General features: G+C 40.6%; 1 protein-coding gene across 1 annotated transcript in view; it reads left to right on the forward strand.

The window, feature by feature from the left end:
- Window positions 1–10,170, forward strand: part of atg5 (ATG5 autophagy related 5 homolog (S. cerevisiae)) — a 53,946-nt gene extending 43,776 nt beyond the window's left edge. The window contains exon 8 of the mRNA XM_034697825.1: window positions 7,030–10,170. Coding sequence (XP_034553716.1) covers window positions 7,030–7,166 — 137 coding nt within the window. The 3' untranslated portion in view covers window positions 7,167–10,170. The remainder of the gene's footprint in view (window positions 1–7,029) is intronic.
- Window positions 10,171–17,963: the final 7,793 nt, after the last annotated feature.

The following is a 17,963-nucleotide window of genomic DNA, read 5'->3' on the forward strand; positions in this document are numbered from 1 at the left end:
ACTATGAAATAATCTGTTTTTTCCATAATCTGGATTACAACAGTCGTCAAATAGGGCTCTCCATTGAGTGCTAACCCTACCTCTGAACAACACAACTGATGGTCTCAAACACATTAAGAAGGCAAGTCATTCTACAAATGAACTCTTCACAAGGCTCATGTTAATTAGAAACCATTCCAGGAGACCACTTCATGAAGCAGACTGAGAGAATACCAAGAGTGTGCAAAGCTGTCATGAAGGAAAAAGCGGGCTACTTTACAGAATCTCAAATATAAAACATATTCTGCTTTGTTTAACACTTTTATGTTCATTCAATAATTCCATATATGTTCTTTCATAGTTTAGATGTCTTCAGTATTAATCTACAGTGTTTACAATAATTAGAAGAAATACAAACCCTTGAATGAGAAGGTGTTTCTAACCTTTTGACTGGTAGTGTACATGTTATTCATTCAAAACTATATTGAAGTGATGCATTTAGAGGAAAAATCACAGAACAGGGCGTCACGGTGACTCACTTCAGGACACAGAGAGAGGCATCTCTCTACGACCGTATCTAAAGGTATATCAAAACATGTTTCATCATGATTTTTTAGATGTTCTGCAGAAATGCTCATTGCTTTATGACTCTTTAAAGAAGAGTAAGGCTGATGCTTCTCCTGAAGACAACTTTAAGACTTTAAGACTGCAACTAGGAACACATAGATTATTATATAAAGCAGGGGTTCCCAAACTTTTCAGCCCACGACCCCCACTCTCCCCCAAAGTGATTTAATGTGGCTTCATTTAGCTGGTCTGCAGAAAATGACCCCACCTATATGAGCATGTGTCTGTGTTTCCTGTGCCGTTATGAATGAACCTGCTGCTACTGATGCTTTAGATAATTAACTGTTCACTAACCCTAAACTTAGGAGTCATCTGGCAACAAAGAAAGGCAGAAAAATCATTACATTTTTTATTTTCAAGGTTTTATTTCAAGTTTAGCTACTATTTTTGTCCATTTTTTTTTTACTAAAATGAGTAAAATGTGCTATTTTTAGATCACTTTTAAATAAAAACATTCTGGAAGACCCCAGGGGGTCCCGACCCACACTTTGGGAACCCCTGCTCTAAAAGGAGTGGAAACATTTCACTTTTAACCTTCAGTGAAGAGAAAATCACATCAGAGCGGTGATAGTTGTAACATGCTCTGGTTTGTCGTGCACTCAGGCTTGTGGCTCTGTGGTTTTTGGTGCAGCAAACAAACACGTGCTCCACCTGACTTCTGAATTACTCCTGCAGGCCTCACTTGAACACAAACTATTAAAGAAATGTTACAAGAAAATGTCTAACTTCAGCACAAATCTAGAAAATTAAACTCCCCCACTGTTTCAAACATGTTACACATTTAGCATCAATTTGAATACTCGATCCAGGAACTTGACTTCCGCTCTCTTCACCTGCAAGGCCCACGCTCTGCTCCTCTTCTCTGAAATCTCACACTAACTGCCATGATCACACATTTGACGTTTGAGTTTTGTTTTCCATCCAAACAAAAAACAGTCCACCCTTCACCTTTTCTTTACACCTCTCCACCCTGATCACTCGAAGCTCCTGCACTTTCAAGTTTCTCTTTCGCTCACCCTGCAGAAAAACATCCCAGCATCCTTTGTCTGATCACGGCCTACAGAAGCCAAATGTAGTTTGAAAGTGATTCAGCTGTTTAAAAGAATTAGAACTACTTGATTAATTACATAGAGCTATAAATGCCACAAACCGCAGCATCCCGTCTCACACACCCACCTCTGTCCTAAATGTGCTCATCAGTGAATTCAGCTGACAGCCTTTTCTGATCTTTGATTTCCTGACATCAGTGTCTCACTGGTTGCTGTTTGCCAGCCATGAGCAGGTGTAGGGTGGAGCCGCTTCTCAGACCGTCAGTTAACGCTCTGTCTCAACCGCCCTCCTGATATTACGTGGAGCGAAAATGTCAGTAGCGGTGGGTGCACGACAGCCAGCCTCTGCATGTGTGTGTGTGTGTGTGTGTGTGAGGTCAAGAGTGATAGACAGTATTTTTTTTTATCTGTCTGTCTTTCTCACGCACACAAAGATCATCCTGATCCTGAGAGAGATTTGTTCACTAGATGATGAAATATTTCAAAATAAAAGCACATATTTAAATTAAAAAGCACAAACTGAAGACAGCTGCAGCTTTATTGGTTTATTTTTAATTGGCATTCACAGGATTGTACAATAATGGTTTAAAATACATATATAAGCATATTTTTTATAGTAGTATCAACAATGCACTTATGATTAGATTTTAAAAAATGTACACAAATCCTGTTAACCTAAGACAATGTTAAACAAATACAAGAAAAGATATTAGAAGAATAATAGCTGCATCAGGGAAAAAAAATACATATATATAATAATAATGATACAAATATTAATAATACATCTATATATACATAAATATATATACACAAACATATATAGACACACAAACACACACATACATCTAAATTTCCAAATGAAAAAAAAAAGAGAAAACAGCAAATCAAACAGAAACGCTGCAGTTTTATTGTTAACATTTTAAAATATGGTTTCTGTTTCACAGCTCAACAAATCATCTTCTCTCTTGAAACCCGTATCAGTCCAGAGCAGAGATTAAGTTCTTGTTTGTCTTGTAACAAGCGAGCGTTTCTGCACCGGAGCAAAGAGTTCAAATTTAACACGAGTCAGTCGTTTAGAAACAAGTTACACAAACCACGCCTGAACTCTTTCAGATGTAGGGAGTCATCGAACAAATGACTGAATTCATCAACAGTAAAACTCAAATTCCTCCAAATGGAAACACTTTTGAGTCATGATGCAGAATCTGTTGGAGGGAATATAATTCAAGGTGTCTTATTAAAACACAGCAATAGATCTAAGCTGTGTGCATGCAGTGTTTTAAACTTCTAGTTTTAATCTGATCCTGAAATGATACCTTTTATTAATTTATCTAGATTATTGACTAAAGCACCTTTCATACAATGATATTGTAACACAAAGTGCTGTAAGTAAAAACAACTTAAAATAGAATACATTTAAAAAGATATTAAAAAAAGACCCCCCGACCCCAAACCCACCCCACAATCTTAAGGTTTAGAACACAATATATACAACAATAATAATAATAATAATAATAACAATGAAAATAAATTAAATAAATAAATAAAATAAAAAATAATTTGCTAAACGAGCTGAGAAAACACTTTAATGATATCTTAATGAGGAAACACTGGAGGAAACATAAGATGTTAAAACTCAACACAGGAAATTAAACTCACCAAAATAAAATACAATTCTAAGATAATGAATCACTGAAATATTAAACCATTAAAAGTGAATAAAATGCTATGCTTAAAATAAATAAAATAGAATAAAAGTGACTAAAATTTGAACTAGATAATAAATGAATAAATAAATGAATAAAGAAAAAACTTATAAGAATAAAAGAAAAAAGCGAGGACTAAAAAGTTCGGTCTTGAGTTTGCTTTTTAAAATGTTTATGCTCTGTGCAATAGTAATGATACATTTTATTTAAGGGCACCTTTCAGAGCACTCAGGTCACCTTACAAGGCTTAGCTAAAAAATGAGAATACAAAATTATTTAATTAATTAATAGTTTTATTTATAGAGCAGTTTTCAAAATCCAAGTTACAAAGTGCTTCAAATGGGCAGCAAAATAAAACAAGAGGGTCATAAAATTATAAAAGGCAAGATAAAGAAATGAAGCATATTTTAAAAGGTATAGAATTCCCCTAAAAGAACTCTAAAGGAATTTAATTAGTTTAAAATATGTGTATTTTTAAAACTGTTAAATTATAGTAGAAAATAAAAAATAAAGTTGAGGTAAAATCAGGAAAGGCTCCGAGATAAAAGTTAGATTTAAAAGAGATCAAGAGTTCATTCCAGAGTTTGTGACCCCTCACTGCAAACACTCTGTCCCCTTTTGTTTTAATTTTGCATTTTGAACACACCTTAAACGTCTGCTCTGCTCATACCTTATTAACATGTCTGCTGTTTAGCCGTGAGAAAGGTCATGGAGAGCTTTAAAATAATCAGTAAAATCTTAAATCCCTGAAACACACAGGGGGCAGGTGTGAGGACGCTAAAACAGACGTGCTTTTCGGTTCTGGTTGCAGCTACGACGAACATTTTCAGCTTAAAAATACATGTTAAGTATGTCAAAAGTTTTCCAGAATGTCTTAAAAAGTTTGAAATATAGGATCCAACTTCAACGCCCTGCAGCTGATTCAAGTTGCAGGATGCGTTTTATCATCAGGCCTTTTCAGTTTCACTGTCCCATCTATGAAGACACAGGAGGGTGTCTCACATTAAAGCTGATGTCCTCCATTTTTATGGGTATTAAAAACTACTTGTATATCTGCAGAACCTATGAGATAAGACAGAACACAATGCTCCAGACTCTGCATGCAACTTTGAGTTCTTGAACCACTGCAGCTCTTCCTGGTGTCTGGTAAACTCAGAAGGGTTGGGCACTTTGTGTGCATGACACGCAAGGGAAATGCAGTCATCATCCTCCTTTCTACAGAAGTCCATTATTTGCATGATGGTTTAATTTGCCATCAGTTATTTATTTCGGGGATATTTTATTTCTGCAGAAGTGACGATCTGAAGGCTGCAGGAAACACGCCCGGCTGAGTTTTGGTCGGTGGTTTAACGTGGAAGCCACAAATGCAAATTAATCCTTTTAAGAGGTGTTCTGTATTTAGGGTTAATCCTAATCTTGAAGTTATTCTAATTGCAGAAGAGAAAGAGAGACAAAAGATCAAATTAAAGAAGGAACGGCGGCAAAAAACGCCTCTTACATCTCCTACGTTAAGGGTGAAGCTCAAATCTCCCATGATGCACCTCCTGTAAGGTCGCCTTCCCCGCCTCGTAAAGCCTCATGCCTTCTCGTCACCTGATTGCAGCGCAGGCTTCGTGTCAGATTAGTCTGGTAATGTGAAACCTGCAGCTCAAACTCTCCCTGAATGAGACCGAAGGATCAGAAAGCTCGTCTCTGAAGGTCACATGACCCTCGAAGACCGGGAGGGCTGAACCGAGGCGCTGCTCGTAACTGACGATCTGCGGTCGTGGCCTTTAAGGGGTGGGAGGGGTCAGTGAAAGGAGCCCATCATAGACACCCAACACACACACACACACACACACACACACACTCACACACGCACAGAGTATGAAACTGCAGACTGTCAGAGTGAAAGTTTAAGATTGAAAACCGGCCGACGACAAACAAAAACAGATAACTGTCACTTTGTCGTCCTTCGTACCTGAACACACATTACTCACGCACACCAAGACTTCCGCTCTCACTCAGCACAAAGGTCAATAAGAGAGGCGTGTGATGTGGTATCTGTCACCCCATGTCACATATGGGGTGACAGAACCCTCTCAGTCCTCTTCTGTCTCCCTTCCATCCACGCCCGTCTCTTTCCCCTCATCGGATTTCTTAATGTCTTTTCTCTTCTTCATTATTTCTTTGACTCTTTATTTGCTCTTCTGACTTCACACCTCGTCCATCTCTGCTTTCTTTCACTCATAACTCTGTCTCAAGTCCTCGCTCTGTTTCTGAACTTTTGTTTTGAGTCAGATTTAACATTTATATGAAGAAACACTTCAGTCTGCACTTATAATAATAATAATGTATACTATTTATTTAACTTAAAACACACATTTAAAGGTACAGCGCCTCTGAAGTTCCAAAAAGTGAGAAATATAATCTTGTGCACATCATTTGTGTGCAGAAGTTATTCACTTGTTCCTAGAATATAGTAACTTGTGTGGGTAATACAATTATCTTGTGTGCACAATATGAAAGTGTTTCTTTTTGAGACTTGGGCTCATTGAATTCAACTTAAACAAGAGGAACAGAAAACTGAATAGACAATTTGTGACAGGGATTTTAATCTGTGCAAACTGTCCCTTATTCTATATATTGACTGATAATGTGGCATGTATTATTGTAGTTATATTAATTATTATATTAAATAATTAATTATAATAATAACAATAATAATAATTAATTAGTACAATACTATATATATTATTTATTAATTTATTTATGATTTTAAATTATTATTTTATTTCCTTTTTTAAGTAATTGAATTATGATCATTTTATTATAATAATTAAAATAATAATAATTAATTAATAAAGTAATAATACAATAATATATTATAATACTATTTATAAATGTATATCATTTTTTAAATTATTTTCTTAGCTTTTTTAAGTAATTCAATTAAGGTAATTATTATTATAATAATAACAATAATACAAATGAATTACTATAACAATAATATATTATAATACTATATGTATTATTTATTATTTTAAATGATAATTTTCTTTCCTGATGTTAAACCCCTTTAAGAAGAAGCCTCACTCTTCTCTTTTAAAGGTGTTGCAGTCTTTAGCAACTTTTAATATTTCTGCGTATTTTAGAAGTGTTAATTCTATTGTTGTGGTGGCACTGTGTGCTTTATTTTTGTTGTACAGTCTGTGTAATATCTTGTGATTAATAAACCCTGTGGGGAACTTTCTACTTGCATCTCCTGTGCACAAAGCTGTACGCCTTATCTCTTTGCTGAATTTGTCCTGCACATGCAAAGACTTCTGCTGTTGTGACATTCATTCTGATTATTTCCTGTGTGTAAGATTAAACTAAAGGCCTTTTCTTCAGGGTGCTGTTCATCACCTCATCTGACACCTACCCTGCAGCAGTGATCACAAGCATTAAAATAACTTCATAGACATGATGAGTCAGGACAGCCTAAGAGAGGCAGAGAATGTAGGGGGTAGAGAGCTGGGGAAGACATGCAGCAAAGGGTCGGGGCAGGAAGTCGACTGCTGCCTCTGCACACGGGGCGCCTAAACCACAAGGCCAACCCGCCTTTTAAGAGATGAAGATGAAGGTGTTGCTCACTCACCACTAATAAATGTCAGATATATGACCTGTCCTCTCTTCTCTCCGTTCAGGTGAGCAGAAGCGTTACCAGGTGGTGATCCACGGCATCGAGCCGCTCCTGGAGACCCCCCTTCAGTGGCTCAGCGAGCACCTCAGCCACCCTGACAACTTCCTGCACATCTGCATCATCCCGGTCCCCACCGATTGAGGCCACGCCCCCCATTTTCCACTCCGCCTCACTGTCACCTCGACAACCAATCAACCAACCAGCGCACCTGGCAGCTGGCTGGGTCACTCCTGAAGGTAGCAGCGCTGACAGAGGAAGCTTAAGTGACTCTTAAATGAGAAGGAGAATCCTGAAGGAAGGATGTGAAGGAGGTAACTCACTCACCTCCTCATGAAGGTGCAGAGGATCTCTCCTCTTTTTCTACTCTGCTTTCTCAAACCTCCTCCTCCTCCTCTTCATCCTCCTCCTCTCCAAACAAACAAACATCTCCACGGGAGGAGAGGAGAGGAGGAGGAGGGAGCTCTCGTTTTTCCATCCTGCCATACATCTTCCTGCCGAGACAAAGACTGTCCTCTCGACAGGGAGCCAGTGTTTTTTGGGGATTCGGGGAGAGCTGTATCCAGTCCTGCTGAAGTTGCCTTAGTTAACACATTCAAACATTTTCACCGTCTTCTTCATGTCCGTGCTTTAACGTTTGGACTCTCTGAGTTTACATCACAGCCTGCAACGCTCATCATCTTCAAAAACACCGTCCAAAAACTTCTCCTGGTTCGGTTCATGACTTCACAGGATGATGCATTTTTAAATCAGGACAGAGACGCACCTTCAGTCTCTGCCAATCTTTCCCTCTACATCAGTCACTACTTTGGGTTTCTTTTTTTACAATAAATCTCATCCTGCTTTCTTTTTAAAGACAAATTTATCACACATTGTGAATCTGCTGTAGAAAGGCTGATTTGGCAAGCTGCAGCAGTTACAGAAATACAAAATCACAGTATAGAAATAATCAAATATGTCACTGATGGTCTCATTTATCCTTTAGGAATTGTATAGAAACTGCTGCTTAATTCAGTCTGTTCTATGACGAGCTTAAAACTCCTTACTGTAGCTTTAATTAGCTCTTGGGGTCTAAATGACTGAGAGTGACCAAAAGTTCTGGACAGAGTAGATCGCAAAGAATCCATGGAGGCAAACGCACCTGAATGCAGCTTTTGTTTTGCCACTGACAGGCTCAGACTTTTATTCTGAAGGGCTCACAACATCCCAGTAAGGATCCCTACAGAGGCAGGGTCTATTCAAAGTAAGGTACCGTCTTTCAAACCAGTAACAGACGTTACATCTCTCTTCAAAGCCAACAGACTTCATCACATAACAGTCACTTTCTCTTGCAAAAAACAGAGCTCTTCTTCTTCTACTGCTAGTTTTTTTTGTGTTATTGCACATTAAACATCAAGTAAACATTTAAAGCAACAGAGTACTTAATTATAAACTCAAACTAACATAGTAAAGCAGCCGAATCCCAGCAGTTCTTAAGTTTGTAAGACGTATAAGTGATTTTCTGAATGAAGTCTGGCAGATTTGAAGAGAGTTAAAAGGATGATGCATGTTTTAAATCAGGACAAAGACGCACCTTCAGTCTCTTTGCCAATTATTTTCCTCTACATTATTTTTTTTTTGAAGTTGTAAGGCAAGTTGTAGTGATTACAGGACTTCTGTTCTATGACGAGCCAAAAACTCCTGACTGTAACTTTAATGAGCACCAAATGAATCTTGATGAACCCGGCTTTTATTTTGCACAGTCTGTTGTCTGACGAAAGTTACAGAAAGTTCTGGACAGGTTAGATCGCTTCAGTCAGTAAAAATGAAATGTTTTGCCACTGAGAGGCTCAGACTTTTATTCTGAAGGGCTCACAACATCTCAGTAAGGATCCCTACAGAGGCAGAGTTTATTCAAAGTAAGGTACCAGTAAGAGATGTTACGTCTCTCTTCAAAGCCAACAGACTTCAATGAAACAGTCACTTTCTCTTCCAAAATACAGAGCTCTTCTTCTTCTTCTTCTTCTTCTACTGCTAGTTTTTTTGTGTTTTTGCACATTAAACATCAAGCAAACATTTAAAGCAACAGACTACTTAATTATAAACTCAAACTAACGTAATGAAGCAGCCGAAGCACAGAAGTTCTTAAGTTTGCAAGACAAATGAGAGATTTTCAGAATGAAGTCTGGCAGATTTGAAGAGAGCAACAAGGATTTGGCTTAATAAGGGGCGTGGCTTATTTGACTGACAGGTGAGCAAGGCTGTGACCTCAGCTTCACCTCTTTGACCAGTTTTGAGATCAGCCAGCGTTTAGGTTGCATTTCCAATATGGCGTCCACCATCTTTGAGCTTCGTCATTACATCCAGAAATTTTGTCTCACCTGATACTGAATGTTAATCCGTGTAGGGAACGTGTCAGAGGCAAAACAATCACTCATGGCTGCTTGATTAAGAGATATACAGGAGCAAAACTAAAACCTTTGCACCCATCAGTCTTTAAAACATCAGAATATGTTAAAGAAATGGAGTCATGGTGTATTATTACGGGAATTCCTGTTTAAATTTTGGCTTTAACTGAAATAAAATTCAACCTTTACAGATTTGTTGCCTTCCTTAGTGAGCTTCAAGAAAAATGAAACCTTCTAAATTCTCCTTCAACACTCCTCCTTTAATTTTGTGGATTTTCTAAAACCACCCAAATAATAAAAACTAGATTTGTTTTTAACCGAACCCTGAAAAAAGTCTGCGCTTCATTTTAACTGGTCTGGATCCTCGCCCCACGCTCTGCACACGTTTTCAATAACAGGTGTTGAATCCCTGAAACACAGTTTGGCTGTTTTCTGTCACATTTGGCTCCAGCCTCTTCGTCCGCTGCCAACTTTAAACGAGCATCTGGTTTTTGTTTGGTTTTAAGAACTCGGCGCAGATAATGAGACGATCGAAAATGAAGTCTGCAGGCTCTCTCCGTTCATTCTGAAAAACAGGACTTACACTAACTTTAATCGCACACACCCGATTGCTTTCTAGACGTTGAGATCTTTATTAACTCTTGTTTTGTATCGTGTCTTCTTTTTTTATTTCACATCTGTTCATACTGAAATAAAACAACTTGTAATTTAGCTGACACTGTTATCCTGAATGACTTTAAATAAAGATGATTTGATTTAAAGGCTTCTTCTTCAGTCCTGAGCGTTGGAGCGCAAACTGAGCCGTCGTCTGGTGGATGAAGGCGTCAAATCAGACACGGTCACACTCTCTCTTCTGATGTTTCTCCATCTTTTCACTTGATCCATGTCATAAAGAACATCTCTCCTTTATGCCTTTTACTGCTGACACTCTCCCTCCCTCTCCCTCTTCATCTCTCCTGGTTAATTATCTGTTGGCATTCCACACACCGCTAATGAGACCGCTAAACTGTCCTGTCAGACGGGCCTCAGGGCTGCTCTGTCACTGTGAGTGTGTGTGAGTGTGTGTGTGTGTGTGTGTGTGTGTTTTGTCTCGTGAGCAACCTCGACTTCGCGGAAATAAACTCTGCAGCGTGAGTGTGTGATTTGTGTGTGTGCATAATTACAGACATCATTTATAGCCCCCCGCAGGTGTTTTGTGCAGAGTGTGAGTGTATATATATATGTGTGTGTGTGTGTGTATATATGAAAACATCCATTGGAATTCTCCCTGACTCCTCTTACACACACACACACACACACATTTCCTGTCGCGCTGCCAGTGTGCTAATTCAAAGTGTGTGTGCAGTGTGTGTGATGTCACACATCATGTCATCACGTCAGGCTTCCTCAGCGTTGAAGCCGCCGTCCCATCATGCTCGGCGGGGTTTATGGTGTTGAGTCAGAACCCGGGCCTTGCGTGGGGTACAGTGTGTTTATTTGTGTGTGTGTGTGTGTGTGTGTTTGTATACACACTGCAGCTCTAGACGCAGTGATGAAGAGTCTGTCTCACGTCGTCATCACGCTGACACACACTCTTTTATGGGATTTCCCGAGCCGGCGTCCGACCCCTTTATGGTACTGTACAACGCACAGAGGGAGAGAGAGAGAGAGAGAGAGAGAGAGAGAGAGAGAGAGGGAGAGAGAGAGGGAGAGAGAGAGGGAGAGAGGGAGAGAGAGAGGGAGAGAGAGAGAGAGAGAGAGAGAGAGGGAGTTAGAGAGAGAGAGTTAGAGAGAGGGAGTTAGAGAGGGAGAGAGGGAGACAGTTAGAGAGAGAGAGAGAGAGAGAGAGAGAGATGTTTGGATGGAGTTAAAGGAAAATGATCACCAAAGCAGCATTTACAGATCTTCCTCTTCATCAAACTGAACCAGTTCACAAGTATTCTCACTTTTACACCACATACATTCAAAGACTTACAGCCAGTGCTTTAATAAAGAACATTAAACGGGCAGTTTTACATAGAAATGATCAATTCTTATGAATAAAAGGACAACCTGTAATCATTCTGACACAAGTGTTCACCTTAATGCAGCTCACAGTGCTTCAAACATTAAAAATCAAAAAGAAGATGAAATAAAAGCAGCAAAAACTCCAGTCAAAATATGATAACACAGTATTAAAGTATAAGTGTTAAAGTTACACTGCTGTGTTAAATAATTAGGGCCTGTGTCCACTGACAGCATCCACAACCTCACTTTTGAAGATGCTTCTCAACAACATGGGTCACAGAAGTTGTCTTGTGTCACTTCCACCTCCTTGTCATTGAGTCTTTCTCTAAACTTAGTGTCTCCTACACAGAAGTCCTCACAGTTAAACCCCCTATAGTCAAAAGTTTGGAAACACCTTCTCATTCAAGGGTTTGTATTTATTGTAATTATTGTAAACACTGTAGATTAATACTGAAGACATCAAAACTATGAAAGAACATGTATGGGATTATTGAATGAACCAAAAAGTGTTAAACAAAGCAGAATCTGTTTCATATTTTAGATTCTGTAAAGTAGCCCCCTTTTTTCCTTCATGACAGCTTTGCACACTCTTGGTATTCTCTCAGTCTGCTTCATGAAGTGGTCTCCTGGAATGGTTTCTAATGAACATGAGCCTTGTCAAGAGTTCATTTGTAGAATGACTTGCCTTCTTAATGTGTTTGAGACCATCAGTTGTGTTGTTCAGAGGTAGGGTTAGTACACAATGGATAGCCCTATTTGACTACTGTTGTAATCCAGATTATGGCAAAACCAGATTATGTCATAGTTTAGATGTCTTCAGTATTAATCTACAATGTTGAAAATAATTAGAATAGATAAAAACCATTGAATGAGAAGGTGTGTCCAAACTTGTGACTGGTACTGTAGATGGTGGCCCTTTAAGACCTGTAATACTCCTCCCTACTCAGATCCAGTGAAGACCTTTGGACTTTAAACCGTGTTAATTATGCAAGGAGGAAAATGTTCTACACATCGACATCGGTTTGCAGAACGGCTTCATTAGTTTGATTATTTTCAACTGTGGAAGTGGACACAGGCCCTTAAAGATGCTTCTTTCAGGGGGTGACAGGATGGCAGAGTTCACATTCAGGAAGGGTGTTATTTAGTGGTTTCTTCTTCATTTGTTCTCTGAACCATTGAATGCAAACACAAAATGTTAGACTCTCTTTTTTAACCTTCAGTTAGACTTCCTTTTTCCTGTAGAAGAAGAAGACTCTGTTCTCACATGGAGTTGTTTATTTAAAGTTTGATTTTGGGGCTTTTAAGCCGTTATTTGGAGTTATGATGGAGAATGACTGATATCTCTGACCTCTCTCTCACTCACTTCTTTTTGTTTCAACCCGACAGCAGAATCATCATCAAACCCAAACGCCTCCACAGAGTATAACTGCCCTGAGCATGAAGTAAAAACATGTTATTTAACACCTTAATAAAACTTATTCAGCACTTTGTTTTTAATGACACAGTGGAAGAAAAAGAAAGAATGTAATTAGTGCCAGGAAGGTTTCATCAACAGCTTGTGTTTCTATAGCAACAACAAACACACGTCTGCTTGTAACAGCGAGAGAAGAAGAGAGCTTTACCGGACAGCTGATTTCCTGCAGATTCCGCGAAATCATTCTCTGTCATACACACACACACACACACACACACGCACACACACTCTCAAACACTTTTACCATAAGCTCAGACCACAAACTATGCCCTCAAACTCTGCTCCGTCCCCTACTGTCCCGCCTGATTCTGTGAAACCACAGTCTCTCTCTCTCTTTCTCTCACACACACCCACACACACACGCACACACACACACACACACACACACACACACACACACACACACACACACACACCTCCGTCTGCTCCTCTGGGGGCGGCGGCGCTCTGCTGTGGATCAGAGCAGAGATCAAGAAGATCAACAGATGAGAGCGATTAGTGATGAAGAGGAAGTCATGAGTCTGAAGCTGCACACACACACACACACTCTCGCACAGAAACACACACAGAGCACAGCACAGGCTGCGACACACGACAGCATGCTGTGAGAGTGTGTTCCTGCTGAGCTCGACAACCTGAGCGTGATCAGAAAAAGAAAGAACAATCGATGAAAAGATGAAAAACAAAAGGAGTAGAGGAGCAGAAAGAGGGTCAGTCCAGAGACATTAGTGTTAATGAGTGTGCGGTCGCTCTTTTAACTCAACAACTTTGTCTAGACGCGCTTGTTTACAACAAACAAAACACATCCACAGACATGTAAACACCCACAAGACCTTCAGGACACTCAGCTCAGCTTTAAGAAGTACTTTCAAACCCGCAAAATTCATTAAATGGAGCATGTTGTGTCCTAATTTAGTCTTTTCAATTTCCTCAAATATCTAAAGAAGTGGAAACAAAACTCCTCCCTTTGTTTAGGACTGACTTCAGTATCGTCATGTTTGTTTTTGGATCCGCTCCGTTGCGTTCCAGCTGCGTCTCTGATCCTGCAGGTCTGAGTCCTCCGGATCAGAAACTCAAGACTTCTATGTTTCCCGGATGCCGGAGCACGACGCATCAATCTCAACAGAGCAGATGGAGCGGGACAGGAAGTCAGGTTTCACCAAAACAAAATGAAAACACCCGGTTAATTTTCAGAATAAAACACTCTGTGTTATCACCAGATCGTATTTCACTTAACTACAACAACAAACCAAAGTCATGATGAGCGGAGCCAGGCCTGGAGTCAACAGGTCAGAGGTTTTCAGAGGACCAGAAAGACAACATGGATGAGGAGAGGAGGAGGAGGAGGATCCTTGATTCAGGGAAACATGACTCCTCCAGCTGTCCGGCGGTCCTGCTCCGTGCTGGGTTCAGAAAACGCAACCGCTGGGACAAGAGAGCACAGAGCCGGACAGCAGAGGATCTGAGATGGACCGGACACGGGTCTGGTGGAAGTCCCAGGTGAGTGTTGTCTGAGGGGGAAAGGTGCAGACGGATGCAGAGGTGGAAAAACACCAAAACGTGTTGAGCGCCCCAGAAGAACCCGTGTCAAACCAAGCAAAAGTTTCTTGAATACACTAAATATAATCACAAAGAAGACACACTTCTTGATGTTTCTGAGTCACTAACTGTCGGTAAAGATCCTTCTATGAGGGTCAGCGTTGACGCAAACCCAGCTTTGTACTGACTTTCATAAAGACAACATGGATGAGGAGAGGAGGAGGAGGAGGATCCTTGATTCAGTGATTACAGCAGGGAAACCTCGGTCACATGACTCCAGCTGGACTGGACATTGATCTGGTGGAAGGCTGATGTAAGAGTCCAAACTTGGTGTAACCTACACAAAAGTCCTCACAGTTATACCCCGTATATATGGTGGCTCTTTAAGACCTGTAATACTCCTCCCTACTCAGATCCAGTAAAGACCTTTGGACTTAATATCAACTTTATAAAAGATAGATGACATGATAGCTCCCAAAAAGTAAAGCAAAATATTTTAATGCTTCTCCCCCTATGACTGGCTGCAGTATGGGTCATAAACCCCGCCTCCTCCATGTTAACAGATGGGACATGAATCAAACTTTAATATCAAAACACACCTCATATAAATGTTTCTCAAACATGCTTCCTGTCTTTGAAGTTAGTCCTTATCACACAGATTTATGTCAATATATTGAGAACTTTAATTCAGGTTCCAATATTATCCCCTTTATTTGTTTAGCACATTTAAAAAAAGACAATAAAGTTTACCAAAGTTCTGCACAGTGAGGTGAAATAAAACACTAAGTAATAAAATAAAAGAATCATAGCTATAGCAATTTTATTTATAAAGCACATTTCATTACAGGTAAGTTCAATGTGCTTCACATGAAGATTTAAAAACATTTATCCAAATAGAATAAATAAAAACAGAAAAACAATAGATGCACCCAACATACATCCGACACAGCAATCAAACAGACAGCAAGTGTTGCTTCACATGCATCCAGTCACAACAGTCATCAGTTTTCAGTCTTTTTTTAAAAGTGGAGAAAGTTTTTATGGACCTGATAATAAAACTTAAAAAAAAAAAATACTTCAAGGCATAAAAAACACTGTTAAAAAATGAAATAAATGGGGCGCTGGTGGCCTAGCGGTCTAAGCGCCCCACATACAGAGGCTATAGTCCTCGTTGCCGAGGTCTCTGGTTCGACTCCTGGCCGCGACCATCTCCTCCATGTCCTCCCCCACTCTCAACCCCCCATGTTTCCTGTCTCTCTTCATCTGACCTATCAAATAAAGGCAAACACCCCCCCAAAAAAAATTATATATATATAACTTTAAAAAATAATAAAACAAAATAAATAAAATTAAAAAAAGAATGCTACATAGACAAATGCAGCTCCTGTCGATCTGTGTGCACCCGCAATTCGGAGCATTATTTGGCTTCACTTTTGTACATCAGGAGAAGATAGAGATGCATTGTCCATCTTTAACCCTGTCAATATTTTACACAGTAAATATGATTTATGAAAGAAACTACAGTGTGTAAGTCAAATTCGTTCCCGGTGGGGGTTGGACTCCGCCAGGGCTGCCCTTTGTCACCGGTTCTGTTCATAACTTTTATAGACAGAATTTCTAGGCGCAGCCAAGTGGCGGGGGGTTTCCGGTTCGGTGGCCTTGGGATTCCGTCTCTGCTCTTTGGAGATGATGTCGTCCTATTGGCTCCATCGAGCGGTGACCTCCAGCTCGCGCTGGGACGGTTTGCAGCTGAGTGTGAAGCAGCGGGGATGGGGATCAGCACCTCCAAGTCCGAGGCCATGGTGCTCAGTCGGAAAAGGGTGGCCTGCCCTCTCCGGGTCGGAGGGGAGTCTTTGCCCCAGGCGGAGGAGTTCAAGTATCTCGGGGTCTTGTTCACGAGTGAGGGGAAAAGGGAGCGGGAGATTGACAGACGGATCGGGGCGGCGTCTGCAGTGATGCGGGCGCTGTACCGGTCTGTCGTGGTGAAGAGAGAGCTGAGCCAGAAGGCAAAGCTCTCAATTTACCGGTCAATCTACGTTCCGACCCTCACCTATGGTCACGAGCTGTGGGTAGTGACCGAAAGAACGAGATCGCGAATACAAGCGGCCGAAATGAGCTTTCTCCGCAGGGTGTCTGGGCTCAGCCTTATAGAGAGAGGGTCAGGAGCTCAGACATCCGGGAGAGGCTCAAAGTAGAGCCGCTGCTCCTCCGGATCGAGAGGAGCCAGATGAGGTGGTTCGGGCATCTGGTTAGGATGCCTCCCGGGCGTCTCCCTGGGGAGGTGTTTCGGGCATGTCCGACTGGGAGGAGGCCACGGGGAAGGCCCAGGACACGCTGGCGAGACTATGTCTCTCAGCTGGCCTGGGAGCGCCTCGGTATCCTCCCAGAAGAGCTGGTGGAAGTGACCGGGGAGAGGAGTGTCTGGGCTTCCCTGCTGAGACTGCTGCCCCCGCGACCCGGACCCGGATAAGCGGAAGAAGATGGATGGATGGACTACAGTGTGATCTTTTGTTACTAAGGCCTGACCACTTTTATAGTCTGAAGGACTTTTATGGGACACCAAAGGGGACACAAACTTAATATTTCCAAACGACCTGCAGTCTGTAAAGTCTGTATGCAGTATAAAAAGCAGGTTTCTGATCTCACCCTCTCATCAAACCTTCCAAAAGCAAACTAAATGTTTGTTTTGATTTACATTTGAAACTTCAGAGACACTGCAGATCATTCCTACAAAATACAAGTTTAACTTTTATCTAGGAAGTCATGTGGAGGAGGTTTAGACATGCACGAGTTAGAGTTCAGTAAGGAAAGTGTTTTCTGTCCTCCAGTAAAACCAGTAAACAATCAGCAAACCAGAAGTGTGTGTGCATGTGTGTGCATGTGTGTGTGTATCAGTCTCTGTTCCTGGCAGTGTGACACACAAACACACACCCTCTGGGAACGGATGGATGCTCGTCCATTTTTAACGACAGCAGTGTTTGAAGTTTGTAATGATTCAAAGGACACGCTTCACCCTCTCTCTCTCTTTCTCTCTGTACACATTAAATGTCCCTTCTTTCTTTCTTTTATCCTTTTTCTCTTCTTTTACTCAAAAACAATGAAGTCACTCCTTCTTTCTTGTTTCTCCTCCTTCCCCTCTCAAAGAGAACTTTCCCCTCTGCTGTAAAACCACGAAACCTCCCCTCGAGCTTCACAAACACGGGCGCCGAGCGAGCGCAGTGTGAAACAATCTGTCATGTAATCATGTCAGTATGACATTCCTGCAACAAATACATGCACAGACAAACAAAGAGTGAAGCTATTGTAACTTAATGCATGCTAAAGCGTGGTTAAAACACCAAGATGTGCAGATTTTCCTCCCGGAGATCCACGTTTACTTTTTTGATTTGTCCTAAAAATGCAAGAAAATGTTGAAACATTGCAAAATATGTGCAATTAACTCTCCTAGATTATATAAAAACAACAAGATATTCATGTTTCAAAGGGGTCACAAGGTGTACAACATCGGCATGTGGACTTGATGCACCGCACACACTAAAACACACACAAACACAC

The sequence above is a fragment of the Notolabrus celidotus genome, chromosome 12 (assembly GCF_009762535.1).
Source record: "Notolabrus celidotus isolate fNotCel1 chromosome 12, fNotCel1.pri, whole genome shotgun sequence".
Classification (NCBI taxonomy): domain Eukaryota; kingdom Metazoa; phylum Chordata; class Actinopteri; order Labriformes; family Labridae; genus Notolabrus; species Notolabrus celidotus.